Source organism: Protopterus annectens, chromosome 4.part1 (assembly GCF_019279795.1).
Source record: "Protopterus annectens isolate FY-2018-M chromosome 4.part1, PAN1.0, whole genome shotgun sequence".
Classification (NCBI taxonomy): Eukaryota; Metazoa; Chordata; order Ceratodontiformes; family Protopteridae; genus Protopterus; species Protopterus annectens.
Genome location: NC_056734.1, coordinates 460,996,977 through 461,015,836, shown reverse-complemented (window position 1 = coordinate 461,015,836; position 18,860 = coordinate 460,996,977). Strand labels below are relative to the sequence as shown.

The 18,860-nt window shown below is 40.5% G+C and overlaps 1 protein-coding gene across 1 annotated transcript in view; it reads right to left on the bottom strand.

Annotated features, from left to right (window-relative positions):
* Positions 1-211: 211 nt before the first annotated feature.
* Positions 212-18,860, bottom strand: part of LOC122800921 (receptor-transporting protein 3-like) — a 35,886-nt gene continuing 17,237 nt past the window's right edge. Inside the window, exon 3 of the mRNA XM_044070280.1 lies at positions 212-1,753. Within this exon, the coding sequence (XP_043926215.1) occupies positions 1,393-1,753 (361 nt within the window). The 3' untranslated portion in view covers positions 212-1,392. The remainder of the gene's footprint in view (positions 1,754-18,860) is intronic.

The window sequence follows — 18,860 nt, the reverse complement described above, 5'->3', positions numbered from 1 at the left end:
TAATGTTATTTTTTCTGTTCAAGGATGAATTCTCTTCTTTTACCATGGAAGAAATATACTTTACCCATGACTTTCAGTCAGTTTTCAGAAGAATATGAAAAAGTACAGATGTATAGAGTATGCATTTTCCATGTAATATGCCAATTACTGATAAAATCGATACTTTGCAGTCTTTTCTAGGTCGCTCATAAACATGTGCACAATTGATCCTTCCCACAGTGTTTAACAAAAAAAGAAAAAAACTCTGTAGCATGAAATCCAAAGTTCTGTTTTACTAACATTTATTATTTAATATTACTGTTGTTATTATTACTCCTCATAAGTACTATTACTACTTACTTTTCTGGCCTTACTCTCCAGTTATAATTGTCTTCAAAGCACTCATGCTTCTGCATGTTCCACTGCCCTCAAATGTATGATAGAACATTTTAGCAGAAGTCATAAACTTGTTCTTATTTTGAAAAAGTAATGTGACTGCAGGCAGTATTAAGAACACAACAAGGGAAATGCTCTCTGAAACTGTAAAGTATAACAGAGTATGTGAAGGAAAAACATGATGTCTTTTTTTCTTAAATAAAGAACTATTCACCACCATCACCTGAAAAAATAATAAACAGATACATTTATTTAAACATTTTTTGATCAAACAATAAAATATAACCCACCCCTTTTATAAAACATACAAAAATATTAATAATTTGGTTATTTTTAGCCATGCTTTTTAACCTCGGAAGCTCTAGTAATGAAAGCAAGTTTATCTTTTCTGGGCCTGAAGATTGCAATGTGTGATACCATTTGACTTTACATTCCACTCCAGTAGCACATCTGTGCAAGTTTCACTTGACGGTCTCTTTGGTACAGGTTAACAGATATTAAAAAAATATAATGTTCATTCTCATCTGTGTATGAATAAAGTATTGCTTACTCTGCACCTGCAAATACCTTAAAGATGTAGAAATCATGGGTCCAAAGATCTCTGTGTTTGCAACATAAAAAGTATAGCTTAAACAGCGGATAACATGCCCTTAGCTCTGAGATTTACAAGTCCCACAAAGATAATTCTAATAAATCAAATTCAGGAAGAGTGAAAGCTTCCTGTATGTAAATTGTGTATAAATAAGCACATATCATAGTCATAGAATTCAGAGGTACCACTCGATGAAATATTACTACAAGATTTTTACAGGCTAATTAACTTTTTAAACTTCAGCCCTTCCCTATATATGAACCAAAGGCTGTTGCCAAAAAGTTCTGCCATGCTGTTGTTGGGCCCCAGCAAAGGTCAGTTGAATCTAATCATACTTTCCACGGCTGAGTAGCATTACAGAAGGAGAATTTTATGAGTAAACAAAATGTCAGCTAACAAGCAGATAGCTCCTCCTCCTGGGAAATCTAATCATTATAATCATCCTTACAGCAGATGCCATCTTTGCAAGCTTCACATAAGGAGCTCTTGTGAGGCTTGGTCCTGTACACTTTGGAACAACCTGAATCAATGCCATCATCATGATAGTCTTCTCTATAACAGTTTTTCTTGATTTTGCTGAGTAATCCTAGCAGTATTTCTTCTACTTTGTCTTCTGAAAACCTTGGAATTTCATAGTGCTCCCCATTAGACTTGCAAGCATCACATACCTGACGAAAAGGGCGCATAATTACATGTCCTCGTTCCATTTTTTCCCGTAGTCTGTAGTGAAAAATGACCAGTACACGAGCTGAATGCCATTGACGATTGCATCTTGAGCAACAAAAACTTCAGAAAGAGAATATTATAATACATTATTAAATAAAAATGTAGAAATAATGAATATAAGTAGATAAAGACTGAATCCTATTTGATCTCCACAAGGAGCAATTTTAATTTCTAAAAGTGTGTTTTTCTAATATACTCCAGATTTACACAGTTAAAACTGTCATACAGCAAACATATACTGTAAATCAGACCAGCCATTTGAAGTAACATTAATTTTACAATACAGTGCCATACAGTAAATTTGCAGCATGTGCTGCATTAAACATACTTGCATTTGTTCTTATTTGAATTGTGACAAACATATTTTAGTCTTTCTGAGCATCAAGGCAATAACACACAGCATTAATATTTAGTATGTATAGCTGGGACATCAGAGTCCCTCAGATAAAAGTGTTCAGTAACACAACTCAGAATCATGGTAGGTCACAGAGACAGGTGAGCACCTAAGTTGCTACTGATACTAGGGGCATTTTCTCTTGTTTTATTCATGTATCTATCTTTAAGTGATGAAAATGCTGCTGCCACTGCTATGATCCCACTAATCAAAATGGCTGCAACAACCTTTGGGTGAGATGACTTTGTACTTGTTCTTACCAGTGATTTATGCAACCTGTGAAAACAGCCTTTGGGTCTTTCTTGTAGGTTGTTTAGAACATGATGGGTATAGTAAGAAGCAGATGCCTGGAAATTTTGAACTAGGAAGTGGATGTGGCAGCCATGATATAAACAGCAGTGGGTGTCCATAGTTGTTGTCATCATGATGGTCAGCAAGGCAATGTTATGATCAGTTAGAATGATGTGGATTATATAGGTTAAGTATTTATTTTATTTCTTGGCAAGCAACAAGACATCAGGGACAGTGCAAGTGGTTTTGTAGGACTAATTTGTTTCTGTGTGAAACACACTGGAATACTTTCTTGATGTTGGTTTCTCTATGTCTGTGAAACAGAGTTGAAATAAATTACTGCAGAGATTATTTTATTATATTTAATTACAATCACACATCTAAAGGGACCACAGCCAGCAAAGTGGCCATAATTTCTGGGAATTGGCGGAGGGTATATGGGGATGAAGATGACTTACTCTTCTGCCATTTTTTCTCAAGTTTTACACTTATTATTCTGACTTTGCAGGACAAAAATATATTTATGAGAAGCAAGCTGAAATTATTTATTATGTTACTGTTTGTGTGAAATAACACTGAAATGCATTTCTGTGATCATTGTTTTTGTCACAACTGGACATCTGAGGGGTGCATAATTAAGAAAGAGGCTACAACTGCTGGGCATAGGGGCTGACTGTGGATGAATGTAACTGACAGTGTTGTCATTTGATTACGCTATGTGGATAAAGACATTAGACCAAATTGCCCAAATCAGGTAGGATGTTAGACTGCAAAAGACTGGTGACAAATGGCAAAGATAGCTTTCCAGAATTTTGCAAGTGAGAACTTGGAACAGCTCTTCACCTGATGATTTGAGGGACCTCGCTAAAACATAGGGAACCAGAAGTTTGGTAATGTAGGCAGGGTATATCTTGTGTAGGGAACAGGCAGTATGATGAAGGATGTTAAAAATAGACCTGGCCATCAATGGCAAACATTGGAGGCCCTATGGCAGTGGAACAATGGAATATCACTGGGGACTTCCATTTTGACATATTGCTGTAGACTTCCGCACACTCTGTATCCATGTCATATTAACAGTTAAAAGCTCATGGCAAAGGAAACTGAAATATATTCCAGGTGAGAAGATATCAGTGCATGTATCACTGCTAAAAGGTCTGATGAAGGAATGGGGTTCGAAATTCAAGCAATGTTTTTAAATAATGACTACATGTCTTGATAACATCAAAAATGCAATCATTCAGTGTCAGCTTCCCATCAAGAGTCTTGCCCAGATCAGTTATTTTTCATGGCATACAGGGAAAGAGGTCTGACTGTGTTCCAGCTGACTCAGACCTGATTATTGGTCCCAGTTTTGGTGGAGCTGACTAAGGATGGGAGAAGAACAGATGGACTGGGCTTGCTCACTTCTCTCAGGGTGGAAGAGGAAGAGCACAAGTTCAGGAATGTGTGTTCCACCAATGTGATCTTTGGAGATCAGATGGTGGTATATGGCTGAAAGTAGGAGAGATGTCTGCAGGTTTAGGATACTTACAGAATTCAGTCACAATCCTGTGCAATGTCCAATGCATGACCAACCTATGAGGCATCACTTGGCAAGTATAGGTATAAAGTAAACAGGTTCATAGGTTCATAGGTTGGTACTAGGCTATCGGCCCTAGGGCCTATACAAGCCTAGCCATAACAAGTCCCTAGCTATTTCTTCCCACAATATTTACTTCCCTGGACCCTGTCTAGCAGGGCAACTGACGTGATACCTGGGTTGAATTTCCTATCTCCCATCCAATCATCAAGGTTCCTTTTGAAGAGGGCCAAAGAGGCGCGCTGCTTGACATGTATGGTCAATCTATTCCAGAGTCTGGGGAGTCTCTGAGTCAGGAACCTATCTCTCCATCATGTTTTATTTATTGTGATGACATGTTTTAGATCCCTGGAGGGTGTGGCTCTGAGGGAGTGGGATTTCTTTAAGTGTAGCATGTCCATTAGCTCTGGGTTTGACATGGCCTTGTATGTTAAGCAGAGATCACATCTGAGTAGACAATATGCGACACAGTATAGCTGGAGTTTTTTTAGATGGTCATCATAGGCCATCAGCTTTAGGCCTGTGATTTTTTTAATGAAGTATTTCTACAGCCTTTCCAGTTGTTGCAGATGTCTTGAGAGGTACATACCAAATGGGGTGTTGTATTCTATAATGGTTCTAATAAGAGATGAGTACAGTGGGACAATGATCTCCTTTTTTCTGGATGAAAAGCCCTTAGTGATGAGGTGTGCCACAGATAAGGATTTCCTGACTATTGTGGCGATGTGGTTATCGAAAGTGAGACCACTGTCCACCTGTGTCCCTAAGTCCCTTATCACACTTTCAGTGTTTAGTGTACTGCCACCTACGTGGTAATTCATGGGTACATGTTTTTTCCCAAAGGGGATAACTATACATTTCTTGGCTTTGAGCTTGAGCCCATGGCTCTGGTATCAAGCATCTATTTCTGTAAGGGCATTTTGTAGAATAGCCACATCATTTGGGGATTCAATAATGGCTCCCAGTTTGCAGTCATCTGTGAATTTTGTTACCCAGAGTCCCTTAGTATTGGCCTGCACTTCAGAGAAGTAGATTCCAAACAAGAGCGGTTCCAGGACTGAACCCTGAGGTACTCCACTTGTCACATCTCTGGAGCTGGATTTGGAGTTGGCTACTTTTACAGTGTGTGCTCTGTCAGTAAGCCAGTTGGCCACCCATCAAGTGATGTAGGGATTAATACCCAGCTTAGTAAGTTTATCTATGATTCCAGAGTGGAGGATGGTGTTGAAGGCCTTGGCAAAGTGCAGATCGAGTGTGTGGACCACCTTACCCTCGTCCATAGTTCTGGAGACTGATTAAAAGAAGTCAATCAGGTTCAGAAGACAAGATCGGCCATTCACAAACCCAAACTAGGTGGGGTCCAGTCTTTGAAAATTGCCAATGTCTTTGTTTATAAGTTCCATTATAATAAGCTCCATGGCCTTGCATATCAGACTTGTCAGACTGATGAGGCGGTAGTTCCCAGGATCCAAGGTGGATCCCCCCTTTGTGGAGTGGGATAACTGTAGCTGTGCACCACTCAGTGGGCATGAAGCCTGAGGTGAGGCTATGATTAAACATGACATTTAGGTGAGGTTCCAGTTCATTTTTGTAGTTCATGTAGTACACAGCCTGGGATGTCATCTGGTCCCATGGATGCTGTATTCCTAGCTTTGGAGAGTGCATTTTTTACTTGTGTGGCCATTATTACCGGAATTTTGCAATCTTTCAGTATTCAGATGGGCCTTTTAGGGGGGTAAGAGAGGGGTGAAGTTGGCACTGAATTGATCTGCCAGGATATTGGCAATATCCTTGGGATCAGTATATTTAATGCCATTCTGTTGTAGCTCAGAGGAGATCTAAGCATTGCCATTTAGATTCTTAACATAGCTATGGAATGCCTTGTGGTTGTCTTTGGAATCTTTGGCAATTTTATTTTCATAACTACCTTTGGAGGATTTTATGAGGGATCTCAGCTTCTTACTGAGGCTGGTAAGGGAGGTTTTTGCATCCTGGGATTTTCTTCTTTTCTGCAACAGTTTCTTCCTTTTGTTGTAAAGTTTGTTTATGGCAGGGGACCACTAGATTGGCTTCCTTTTTTTGAAGGAGAGTGTCTTGGTTCTATTTGTGATGGCACAATTCATGCACGAGTGGATGTGCTCATACAGTGTCTTAGTGTAGGATTCAGCAATCGAGCATTCAGTTCCCATCTGCATGGGTGCCATGAAGTTTGCCACTTCTGACTTGAGTAGCATGAAGTTGGCTTTGGTGAAGTTTTTTGTGGAGGTTTCCTTACTGGGGGGTGGAGGAGGGATGTGGATGTCAAAGGTGATTAGCTTATGGTCAGACTTGAACAACGAGGGGGTGGCCATAGGTGTGGAGCATCAATTTCCCATGCTGGTAATGACCAGGTCTAGGATATTAGAACCCCTGGTGGGACTATGGATTAGTTGATCCAGGGCATTGGAATTTATGAATTCCAAGAACCATTGGGCAAAGGTGTTGGTACACGAGTAGTTTTCCCACTTAATGGCAAGGTAGTTGAAATCACCCAGTATTAGAGTGTTTGGTTGTATCTTAATATTTTCCAGTATGTTTAGAAAGGTGTAGTGAGAATCTTGAGGCATGGTGGGGGGTCCGTATCAAGCTACAATTTGGATTGCAGCCTTACCTAGTGTTAGTTGCACCTGAAGTATTTCAGAAACATTGTGTTGGGCAATTAGCCTGGTGGTGTGAATATCCTTGGTGAATATGGACACTCCTCCACCTTTAGTGTTTCGGTCCTGGTTTGGTGGCCAAAAAGTGGGGTAAGAGTTGTAGCCTAGTATTGAAGGGGTGCACTCTGGAGCCTTGAACCAGGTCTCATTTACTGCACAGATACTGATGTTCTCCATTTTTAGGTGTGCCTCGAGAGAGTGCATTATGAGGTTTAGACTTCTAGCAATGAGTAGAATTACCTTCAGATTTTGCATGTTTTACCTGTTACGGTGGTGGTTTTGTCCTTTGAACTTTGTCTAAAAAAGGCACTATGGCACTTAGCCAGTAACCTGAATCCCAGGGGTGACAGGTGCTGACCATCTCTAGCAAAGCACCGTGGTCTGTCGATCATGTCATCCCAGGCAGACAGATACTGGATCCCCTTTGAATGACATCAGAAGCTGAGCTAATTGCTGAAGTCAGTCATTTTGTCCTTATACTGTGGTAACATTCTGTGTAAAGGCAGAATGCTATTCAGGGCTAGGGTGATACCTGCCTGGGCCACATGATCCGAGAACTCTTCCATGTCTCTTTTCATGTAGGCCAGGGAGGTACGTCTCAAGTCATTCACTCCAACATGGACAATGACAGAGTCATATTTGTACTTGCTGTGGAGTGACTTGAGTGCATGCGTTATGTGGCGGATCCTGGCATCTGACAGGCAGCTGACTGTAATTTTCTCCTTGTTCAGCCTGATGAGTGGGACATCAGTGTGCCTGACTATAGATTCACCTATGACTAATGTGGTGGGTTTGTTGTCTTGCCTTAGGGGCTGTTGTTGGGTGGCACACTGGTGTTGTGAGCTATGTGACACTTTGGCTGTGATTGGTGCTTGTTTGCATTTCAGCTTCAGAGGTCCTTCTTGTTTGGGTAGCGTACTGTTAAGGGCCTCTGCATATGAGAGTTTAGTGTTGCTATGTGAGGGTGTTGGTGGTGTGGGTTTAGAAGGGCTATGTGTTGCTGGAGGTGTAGTGTGGGTGTTAACCTTCTCCCCTTGACTGTCTAGCACAATCTTGGGTGGAGAGAGCTTTGCTTCCAGTTTGGCTATATAAGTGCATCTCTCGCAGGTTGTAGTGTTGGGTGATAGGAGGAGAGGGTTGTCTGTGTACATGAGGCAATTGCTGCATTGCCCCAGTATGCCCAGATTCACCAGGTGGACAGGAGAAATCACTGGAAGCTGATCATTGGACATGCCTGGTTTGGTGCTTTTTTTGTAAAGTACAAGAGCTGTTTTCCCTTACCTTAGCAAGGTACTTTGCAATTATAGGCTGTTTAGTGCCTACAATTAATGTCTCCTTATTAACAAGGATAGCTGAGTGCTTGTATCAGTTTAAGGCTTCCTAGTGCTTTCCAGCAGGTTTTAGAGCAAGTACTAGTCACAGGGATGCTTAAAGGTAAGATGAAATAAAATGGCTCATCCTAAACACTGTGGTGTGCACTAGAGGAGTTAGATGTGAAAGTAGGTAACTTATGTTTTATGTGTCTAAAAAGTTAAGTTTTAGTGGAGAGTCATTATGTTTAAAACAGAAAAATAGATTGAAAGAGGTGGTCACTTTTGTATTCTGGTAAAATGGACTACAGTAAGATGGCCAATAAATTTAAATAATTGAAGGGGAGTGATTTCACAAAATGATAACGTTGCGCTTACTCACACAAGCCAGGAAAAACAGAGAGGAAATGAGATAATTGGTCAAATTAACATAAGGGGAGGGCAACTAGAAAGACAGTGGTGTTTGAGAACACAGCAGTAAATGGGTTGGAGGGTGGGAGGAACATTCTGCCTGACTCACAAGAGACAGAGCTGTGGTCTCTTTTCAAGTTTTAATATGCAGTAAAAGCAGTATACAAGTAAAACACAAAGGAAAGAAAGCAAATCACAGTATTCAAAATAGAAAAAGGCAACAAAGTAATATAAAATACAACAAATAAAAAGCAAACTAACCTTCCCCTCACATGAAAGTGTAGCAGAGTCTAGATGAGCCTTACTAGTAAAGCTCTGAAATGCTTTATTTTACACCTTAAATAGAAGGTTTAGTTCCTAGCTCCACCCACTCAGTTCACAGATGATTAACCTTAACTGACCTGTTCTATCTTATGTGTGAGTTCTTAATTGATCTGTTCTGATTTCTGCCTGACTCACAAGAGACAGAGCTGTTGTCTCTTTTCAAGTTTATTATGGAGTTAAAAGCAGAATACAAGTAAAACACAAGGTAAAGAAAACAAATCACGGTATCAAAATAGAAAAAGGCAATAAAGTAAGACAAAATACAACAAATAAAAAGCAAACTAACCTTCCCCTCACAGCAAAGTGTAGCAGAGTCTGGGTGAGCCTTTCTAGTAACGCTCTAAAATGTTTTATTTTACTCCCTAAATACAACGTTTAGTTCCTAGCTCCAAACCTTCAGTTCACAGATGATTAACCTTAACTGACCTGTTCTATCTTATGTGTGAGTCCTTAATTGATCTCTTCTGATTTATGCCTGACTCACAAGAGACATGGCTGTGATCTCTTTTCAAGTTTTAAAATGCAGTTAAAAGCAGAATACAAGTAAAACCCAAGGTAAAGAAAACAAATCACAGTATTCATAATAAAAAAAGGCAATAAAGTAATAAAAAATGCAAGAAATAAAAAGGAAACTAACCTTCCCCTCACAGCAAAGTGTAGCAGAGTCTGGGTGAGCCTTTCTAGTAAAGCTCTGAAATGTTTTATTTTACACCTTAAAAAGAAGGTTTACTTCCTAGCGCCACCCCCTCAGTTCACAGATGATTAACCTTGACTGACCCATTCTATCTTATGTCTGAGTCCTTAATTGATTAGTTCTGATTCCTGCCTGACTCACAAGAGACAGAGTTGTGGTCTCTTTTCAAGTTTTAATATGGAGTTAAAAGCAGAATACAAGTAAAACACAAGGTAAAGAAAACAAATCACAGTATTCAAAATAGAAAAAGGCAATAAAGTAATACAAAATACAACAAATAAAAAGCAAACTAACGTTCCCCTCACAACAAAGTGTAGCAGAGTCTGGGTGAGCCTTTCTAGTAAAGCTCTGAAATGCTTTATTTTACCCCTTAAATAGAAGGTTTAGTTCCTAGCTCCATCACCTCAGTTCACAGATGATTAACCTTAACTGACCCATTCTATCTTAGGTTCATAGGTAGGCACTAGGCTATCAGCCCAGGGGCTTATGTAAGCCTAGCCAACAAGTTCCCCGGCTTACGCCACCAAAGAAAGTTATTTTCATGTGCCACTGTCGAGCACAGACACAGAAGTGATCCCCAGTGTGTATTTCCTATTTCCCATCCACTCATCAAGATTTTTCTTAAAGAGTGCTTATGAAGAACTTTGCTTGACATAGATGGGTAGCCTGTTCCAGAGTATGGGAAGTCTCTGGGACAGGAATCTATCCCTCCAGCATGTCCTGTTTATTGTGGTGACAAGGCTTAGGTCCCTAGAGCGTACAGCTCGGAGGGATTGGGATTTTTTTAGGTGTAGCATGTCCAACAGCTCTGGGTTAGACATAGCTTTATATGTTAGGCAGAGATAACCTCAGAGTAGGCGATATGCTATGGAGTAAAGCTGGAATTTTTTTGAGACGGTCAGTGTAGGGCATTTGTTTGAGGCCAGTAATCCTCTTTGTGAGGTACTTCTGTGGCCATTCCACCTGCTGCAGATGTCTTGTGAGGTACATTCCAAAAGGGGCATTGTACTCTATAATGGGTGTAATGAGTGTCGAGTAGAGGGGAACAATGACCTCTTTTTTCCTGGATGAGAACCCTTTTATGATGAGGTGTGCCATGTAGAAGGACTTCCTGACTACTGTGGCAATGTGACTATCAAAGGAGAGACTACTGTCCACCTGGGTCCGAAGGTCTCTTATCATAGTAGATTGCTGCCTATGTGGTAATTCATGGGTACAGAGTTTTTACCAAAGGGGATGACACTGCACTTTTTGGCACTGAACTTGAGGCCATGGCTCTGACACCAGGCATCTGTCTCAGCGAGGCCCTTCTGTAGGATGTCCACATCATTTGGGGACTTGACTATGGCTCTTAGTTTGCAGTCATCTGTGAACTTCATTAGCCAGAGGCCTTCTGTGTTAGCCTGTACTTCAGAGAAGTAGATACCAAACAGGAGAGGTCCCAGGATGGAACCCAGTGGTACTCCACTTGTCACTGCTTTGAGGTCAGATTTGGAGTCTGCAACTTTTACAGTGTGAGTTCTTCAGTGAGCCAGTTGGCAACCCATCTTGTGACGTAGGGATTTATACCTAGTTTAGTCAGTTTAGCTATAATTCCAGAATGGGGGATGGTGTTGAAAGCCTTGGCGAGGTCAAGATAGGCTGTGTGAACCACCTTACCCTCATCTACGGCTTTGGTGACAGCCTCAAAGAAGTTGATCAGGTTCAGGAGGCATGATCTGCCTTTCACAAACCCAAACTGGGTGGGATCCAGAGTTTGGAGGTTACCAATGTCTTTGTTTATGAGTTCCATGATGATACATTCCATGACCTTGCAGACCAGGCTCATCAGGCTAATAGGTCAATAATTCCCGGGATCAGTGGTGGCTCCCCCTTTGTGGAATGGGATAACTGTTGCTGTGCACCATTCAGTGGGCACAAAGCCTGATGTGAGGCTATTATTGAACATGGTGCTTAAGTGGGGAGCCAGTTCTTTCTGACGTTCGTGTAAAACGCAGCCTGGGATGTTGGCCCGTCCCATGGATGCTGTGTTTTTGGCTTTAGAGAGTGCAGCTTTTGCCTGCGTAGTTGTGATTACAGGGACTCTGCATTCTTCCTGTATAGATATGGGCCCTTTAGGGGGTGTGAGGGGGGTAAAGTTAGCACTGAACCTATCTGCCAGGATGTTGGCAATATCAGTTGGCTCTGTAATTTTTGATGCCTTTGTGCTGTAACTCAGAGCAGATCTGGGTGTTGCCATCGAGATTCTTGAGATAGCTATAGAATGCTTTGTGGCTGTCCTTGGAGTTAGTGGTGATTTTGTTTTCGTAGCTAGCTTTGGAGGATCTTATAAGGGATCTCAGCTTCTTACTGAGGCTGACCAGGGAGCTCCTCCATTCATGGGATTTTACTCTCTTTTGCAACAGTTTCTTCCTTCTGTTGTACAGTTTGTTTATGGCAGGGGACCACCAGATTGGCTTCCTTTTTTTGGAGGATAGCATCTTGGTTCTGTTTGGAATAGCACGATCCATGCACTCGTGTAAGTGCTTATAGAGTGCATTTGTGTAGGATTCAGCAGTTGTGATTGTACTGTCCATCTGCATGGGTGTCATGAAGTTCACTACTTCTGTCTTAAGAAGCATGATGTTGGCTTTGGAGAAATGTTTTACCATGGTTTCCTTAATGGGGGGTGGGGGCGGGATGTGGATATCAAAGGTGATTAGCTTATGGTTGGATCAGACCAACGAGGAGTTGACTTCAGGTGTGGAACACCAGTCACTCATGTTCTCAATGACTAGGTCTAGGATATTGTTGCCCCTGGTGGGGGTGTGGATAAGTTGATCCAGGGCATTGGAGTTTATGAATTCCAGAAAGCGTTGAGCTAAGGAGTTGGTACATGAATAATTTTCCCAGTTAATGGTGGGGTAGTTGAAGTCGCCCATTATCAGGGTGTTTGGTTGAACACTATATTTTCCAGTACATCAAGAAAAGTGGAGTGGGAATCCTGGGGCATGGTGGGGGATCTGTAGCAAGCTACAATTTAGATTGCAGTTTTGCCCAGAGTTAGTTGCACTTGGATAACCTCGGATGCATTAGGCTGAGCAACTAGCCTGGAGGTGTGGATATCCTTAATGAATATGGACACACCTCCTCCTACACACCTCCTCCGTTGGTGTTTCGGTCCAGGTTCCATGGCCGAAAGCTGTGGTATGAGTTATACCTGGTAGTGCAGGGATGCTCTCTGGAGCCTTGAACCAGGTCTCAGTCACTGCACAGATATCGATGTTCTCCATTTTAAGGAGTGCCTCGAGTGAGTGCATTTTGAGATTTAGACTTCTAGCATTGAGTAGCATTACCCTCAGTTTTTGCTTGCCTGTTCCTGTTACGGTGATGAATTTGTTATTTGAACCTTGCCTAAAAAAGGCACTATAGGGGCAGCAAGAGCCTTAGCCAGTATCCAGAATCCCAGGGGCAACAGGTGCAGGCCATCTGTGGCAAAGCATCATGGTCTGTCGACCATGTCATCCCAAGCAGATAGATAGTGGATCCCCTTAGAATGACACCAAATGCTTAGCCAATTGTTGAAGTCAATCATTTTGTCCTTGTACTGCAATATCATTCTGGGACTGCGGTGGTGGTGCTGCGGTAGCATTGTCACCTCACAGTTAGACGTTGCCCGTTCGATTCTCAGTTAGAGCGTCTTCTGTGTGGCAACATGCGTGAATGGGCGTTCCTTCGTTGAAGGTTGTGCGTTAGGCCCGGCAAGCCAGCACGTAAAACTCTACTGCCAATCATTAGTGGACCAGAGTTCCACTGTGGTGACCCCTAACCGGGAAAAGCCGAAAGACACAAACTGCAATATCATTCGGGGCAATGGCAGAATGCTACTCAGGGCTAGGGTCATACCTGCCTGGGCTACAAGATTGGAGAGCTCTTCCATGTCTCTTTTCATGTAGTCCAGGGAGGTACATCTCAGGTCATTCACACCAACATGGACAATGACAGAGTCATATTTGTACTTGTTGTGGAGTGACTTGAGTGCGTGGGTTATGTGGCAGATCCTGGCACCCAACAGGCAGCTGACAGTAACCTTCTCCTTGTTTAGCCTGGTGAGTGGGACATCAGTGTGCCTGACTATAGAGTCACCTATGACTAGTGTGTTGAGTACATTGTTTTGCCTTATTGGCTGTGGTTGAGTGGCACACTGAGTCTGTGGGCTATGTGTCATTTGGGTTGTGTTGTGGGATGGAGGTTGCTTGCGATTCTTCTTTAGAGGTCTCTGTTGCTTAGACAGATTATTATTGAGAGCCTCCGCGAATGTTTTTGTTTTACTATGTGTGGATTTTGGTGGTGTAGATTTAGTGAGACTATGTGATGAGTGTGGTGTGGTGCAAATGTTTACCTTCTCCTCATGGCTGTCAAGTTCAGTCTTGGTTGGAGAGAGCTTTACCTCCAGTTTGGCTTGATAAGTGCATCTCTCACAGGTTGTAGTGTTGGATGGTAGGAGGAGAGGGCTGTCTGTGTACATGAGGCAATTTCTACATTGCCTCAAGATGCCCAGATTAATCAGATAGACAGGAGAGAACACTGGGAGCTGGCCCTTGGATATGCCTGAATAAAAAAACTATTTTCCTCTAGATAAGTGAGGAAAGTGAGTACAAGAGCTGTTTTTCTCTAAACAAGTGAGTAAGTACAAAAACTGTTTTCCTCTAGGTAATGAGGAAGATTGAGTGCTATAGTAATTAGTAGCTTATTTAGTGCTTACAAGTTCTGCACAAGTGCTGAGCATGAATAAGCTAATTTAAGTGCTAAAACTAAGAATCTGTATCTGCACTAGACGAGTTACACTACAGAAACAAGTGCAAATGCAGGCTTTCAAATCAGAAAGTTGAGAGAGATGGAAGAGATTGCCCAAACGGCCAATAACTACAGTTTCTGGGCCAGAACCACTCCTTATGTGGTAGATAGGTTACCTAGTGCTTAACACTCCCACTGATAAGGCTTCCCTCCAACACAGAAAGGCTTGGGGGGCTCAGAAGCTTACGTACAGTCCTGGATACAGCAAATCTATATATGGAACACTAGCTACAGGAAAGGTAGGAAACAGGCTTAAAGTTTTTTTTTTTTCTTTTTACAGAAAAGTATCAAAAACAGTAGTAAAAACAATTCACATGCAGTGCAAGCTAGCACACTTGTGTATGTAGCAATATTAGACCAAACATAGTTTAAAAATTGCAATTAAGTTAAAAAGGACTAAAAGCAAGTGCAGAAAGAGTTTATTAGGTAGAATGTGGTAAAGAGATGGGACTGGGGGAGTGTCCCAGATCAAATCTACAGTGGGGCGGGCAACTGCAAAAGCCACCAAATTTAAACAACAAACCAAAAATAGGGTGGGTGGGACAAAACAGTTTCAACAGAGATCTAAGCAACAACTAACAGTACAAACTCTAAAACCAAAAAAAATATACTCAGCTCTGTATATTTGCAGATCAGTCTCTCAGAACAGTGAGACAACAGTTTCAACATAGATCTAAGCAGCAATTAACAAACTCTATAGCCAAAAAAATATACTCAGCTCTGTATATTTGCAGATAGTCTGGAAGGTAGTCTCTCAGAACACAGGTTCCAGCAATTAAATGCAAGCTGTTACTAACAGGTCAAATTTTATGCAAGTGATCCTTAAGTTAGATAACACACAAGCTGTAAAAGCCATTTATACCAACTGAAGACACTGCAGAACATGGGGGGGGGGACAGTTTCAACAGAGATCTAAGCAACAACTAACAGTACAAACTCTAAAACCAAAAAATATACTCAGCTCTTTATATTTGCAGATCAGTCTCTCAGAAATGGGAGACAACAGTTTCAAAAGAGATCTAAGCAAAAAATAACAAACTCTATAACCAAAAAAAATATACTCTGCTCTGTATATTTGCAGATAGTCTGGAAAACAGTCTCTCAGAACACAGGTTCCAGCAATTAAATTCAGGCTGTTACTAACAGGTCAAATTTTATGCAAGTGATGTGTGAGTCCTTAATTGATCTGTTCTGACTTCTGCCTGACTCACAAGAGACAGAGCTGTTGTCTCTTTTCAAGTTTTAATATGCAGTTAAAAGCAGAATACAAGTAAAACACAAGGTAAGGAAAACAAATCACAGTATTCAAAATAGAAAAATACAATAAATAAAAAGCAAACTAACCTTCCCCTCACAGCAAAGTGTAGCAGAGTCTGGGTGAGCCTTTCTAGTAAGGCTCTGAAATGTTTTATTTTACCCCTTAAATAGAAGGTTTGGCTCCTAGCTCTACCCTCTCAGTTCACAGATGATTAACCTTAACTTATCTGGTCTATCTTATGTTTGATTCCTTAAATGATTTGTTCTGATATCTGCCTGACTCACAAGAGACAGAGCTGTGGTCTCGAAAAGAGACCAAGTTTTAATATGCAGTTAAAAGCAGAATACAAATAAAAAACAAGGTAAAGAAAACAAATCACAGTATTCAAAATAGGAAAAGGCAATAAAGTATTACAAAATACAACAAATAAAAAACAAACTAACCTTCCTCTCACAGCAAAGTGCAGCAAGGTCTGGGTGAGCCTTTCTAGTAAAGCTCAATCTCTCTACACAGATAGCACCTCACTCAGCATGATCATGCTGTGCATGTAGCACAGTGAATGATTATAGTGCTCTCAATCTTAGATTGTAATGAATGTGTCAGAAGAGTGCTGAGGAGTTCACATGTCAGAGAGGAGCTACAGCAAAATAAATAAATAAATGAAAACCACTTTCACATCATAAACCTAAGAAACAAATTCCAATGTGTTACCCATGGAAATAATAAGAGAGAAAGTAGGGGAAGGTGTAATGGATGAACAGTGACACATATCTGCCTCACTTTAATCTTAGCTGGGTATAACTTGAGCCACCTTTAAATCATCTATAAAATAATAAGCTCCAAGCATTTATCATGAGCTGTAAAATCTGACACAAGACACAGGTGTAGAAGAGATGCAATATAAGACTGACAAGCAACACATTTATCTTCAGTAAGCTCCCTAGCATACATACATGCATATGTACATACATTAATACATTGGCTGAAAACAATCTTAAGAGCAGTTCTCTAACCTACACATCATATATAAATAAATATTAAATAGTGGAGTTTATTTCTGAGGTCTATGATACACACTTACTGTGAAAAAAGTGGTGCCATTATCAAACTCTCAGTTCCCCTAACTGGTTTATGACTAGTGTCCACAGTAGCAAGGAAGTCAAAGGACTTTCACTATATAACTGCAATTTAATGAAAGGTTGACTAGTAGTAAGTGTGGACTTGCTGTGAGAACATCCAATTTGTGAAAATTAACTAGACATTTTTTAAGGTTCTTGTAGCAGCGAGCTAGAAAACTAAGACAGCCGGAGTTAGATATTTTTCTATATGTATCATATCTATATTTACTGTACTTTATTTAAATTTCTCTGTGCGCCAACCTATGTATATTTTATTCTATATTTGTGCTACTTCATCATTTAAGAAAAATCCATTTTTAATTATCTTTAAGCTACTGGGGATGGTATTTATTTATTACAAATATTTTTCTGCACTGCTGCTTAGATAACAAGACATTACCCATTTACACTAAGAAATAACAAACTGTAAGGGCCACGTCTTTGAGACTGCTTTGGCCGACTACCTGTAAAACGGATATGTGGTACAATCAGAGCATGCAGTTAATTGGAAGTCTCTGACTGTGAAAAATAATTCTCTGTGTTAAAAACAGTTACTGTGGATACAGGGACACTGGGAAACATTGGTTCACAGAGAGAGCAGTGTGGCTCTGCAAGTGAACTGTGTGAAGTCTAATTTAGGTGCTGAGGTTGGAGACCCACACCCAGGACAGTAGCACATTTCTCTCTATGTTCTTAGTGCCAAGGATGTATTTTGCAGATTTATTGAAACAGATGGGGGTAACAGCATCTCCTTCACCTTTAATGGTTTCCATTACCACAAGTCCATCACAGTAGGTATGATTAAAAATTGAGGCAACAGCATTTATAAATGCTCAATATATTTCTGCATGTAATCTCAGGAAAGCAGACCTACTTCTTACTGAACTGTCTGTATTTTGACAGCATAATTTCAGTTCCATAGTTTGTTCAGGAGTTCCTCAGAAATGTATATTAGGTAATTATCTGTCTGTCTCGCCATCTATCTTACTTGTTTGTTTATTTTATCTTATTTAGCATTTAGTTTTATATTTAATGTCTAGGTTAGAGAATTTATTTTCAGCAAAGAAACAGGCCAGAGACACAGAAATATTACATACACACAAAAATAGCTTGCACAGTGTTCAGGATAATAGTATTAAATATAAGTTTACAAATTTTACAACATGCTATAGTAAGACACAGTAAATGATGCAGGGAAGTGTTGCATTTACACTGTATGTGTTTATGATTAAAACACACACTTGTGAGACAGAAGGCAGAATTAAGTAGGAGTAGAAGAAGAGAGAGATTATATTAGAAGAGAGAGAGAGGTAGAACTATGCAGAAAGAGACAGGAAAATGCAGGGGGTAGAAGCATACTGAGCAGCTAGTGTGTTGGTTCACATAGGGAAGTAAATCCATATGGAGAAAGGTTGATATGAATGCAGGTAATTAAGCAGTTGCCATAATGTTTTAGGGCACTGAGTTCCAGACAGCAGGTGCAAGTATTAAAAATGTTCTTTATTAGACTTAGGATGGGTTTCATTTTTCAAGCTCCGTAGCATGCAGCATGCACTTGCTCTGGAAATGCCCATTAACAGCTATGCACAAATTCATAGCAATTTATACATCAGCACCGCTATACAGTACAGAGAAAACAAATTTATTGCAAAAGAAATATGCTAATGACCTATACTGACATGCAACTGAAACATGGTAATATGGCCCTAATGATATGCAAATGTATGAGAGATTAATAAAGTCATGATTCAAAGATGTATACTGGGGAAATTACACAGCACTGTTTGTCTGAGTATAAAAGGATAAAGTATGCAAAATTAGTGGAGTTGCAAACATTAAGAATGCTATGAGTAGTAACATCAGTTGTGAAGCAATATACATTACCAATGAGTGCTATGGCTTGTCACTGGTATATACAAGGTGCTGTTAAGTTCCAGTGGAAATTATACCACAGACATAGGTTCATAGGTTCATAGGAGGTTACTAGGCTATTGGGCCTAGGGTCTTTATAAGCCTAACCATGTTATACCTTTGTTCCCTTAGTGACCACATTGTATGGTGTATATTTGCACCACTAGTCTATGATAAACAGCAACTTCCCTTATCCAAAAGGGACACAGGTGACACCCCTGGGGTAAATTTATGGTCTCCCTTCCATTCGTCTAAGTTACACTTAAATAGGGTCATTAAGAAGCTCTGTTTTACATGAATTGGGAGTTTGTTCTAGAGGAATGTCAGGGGAAGAATATCTGT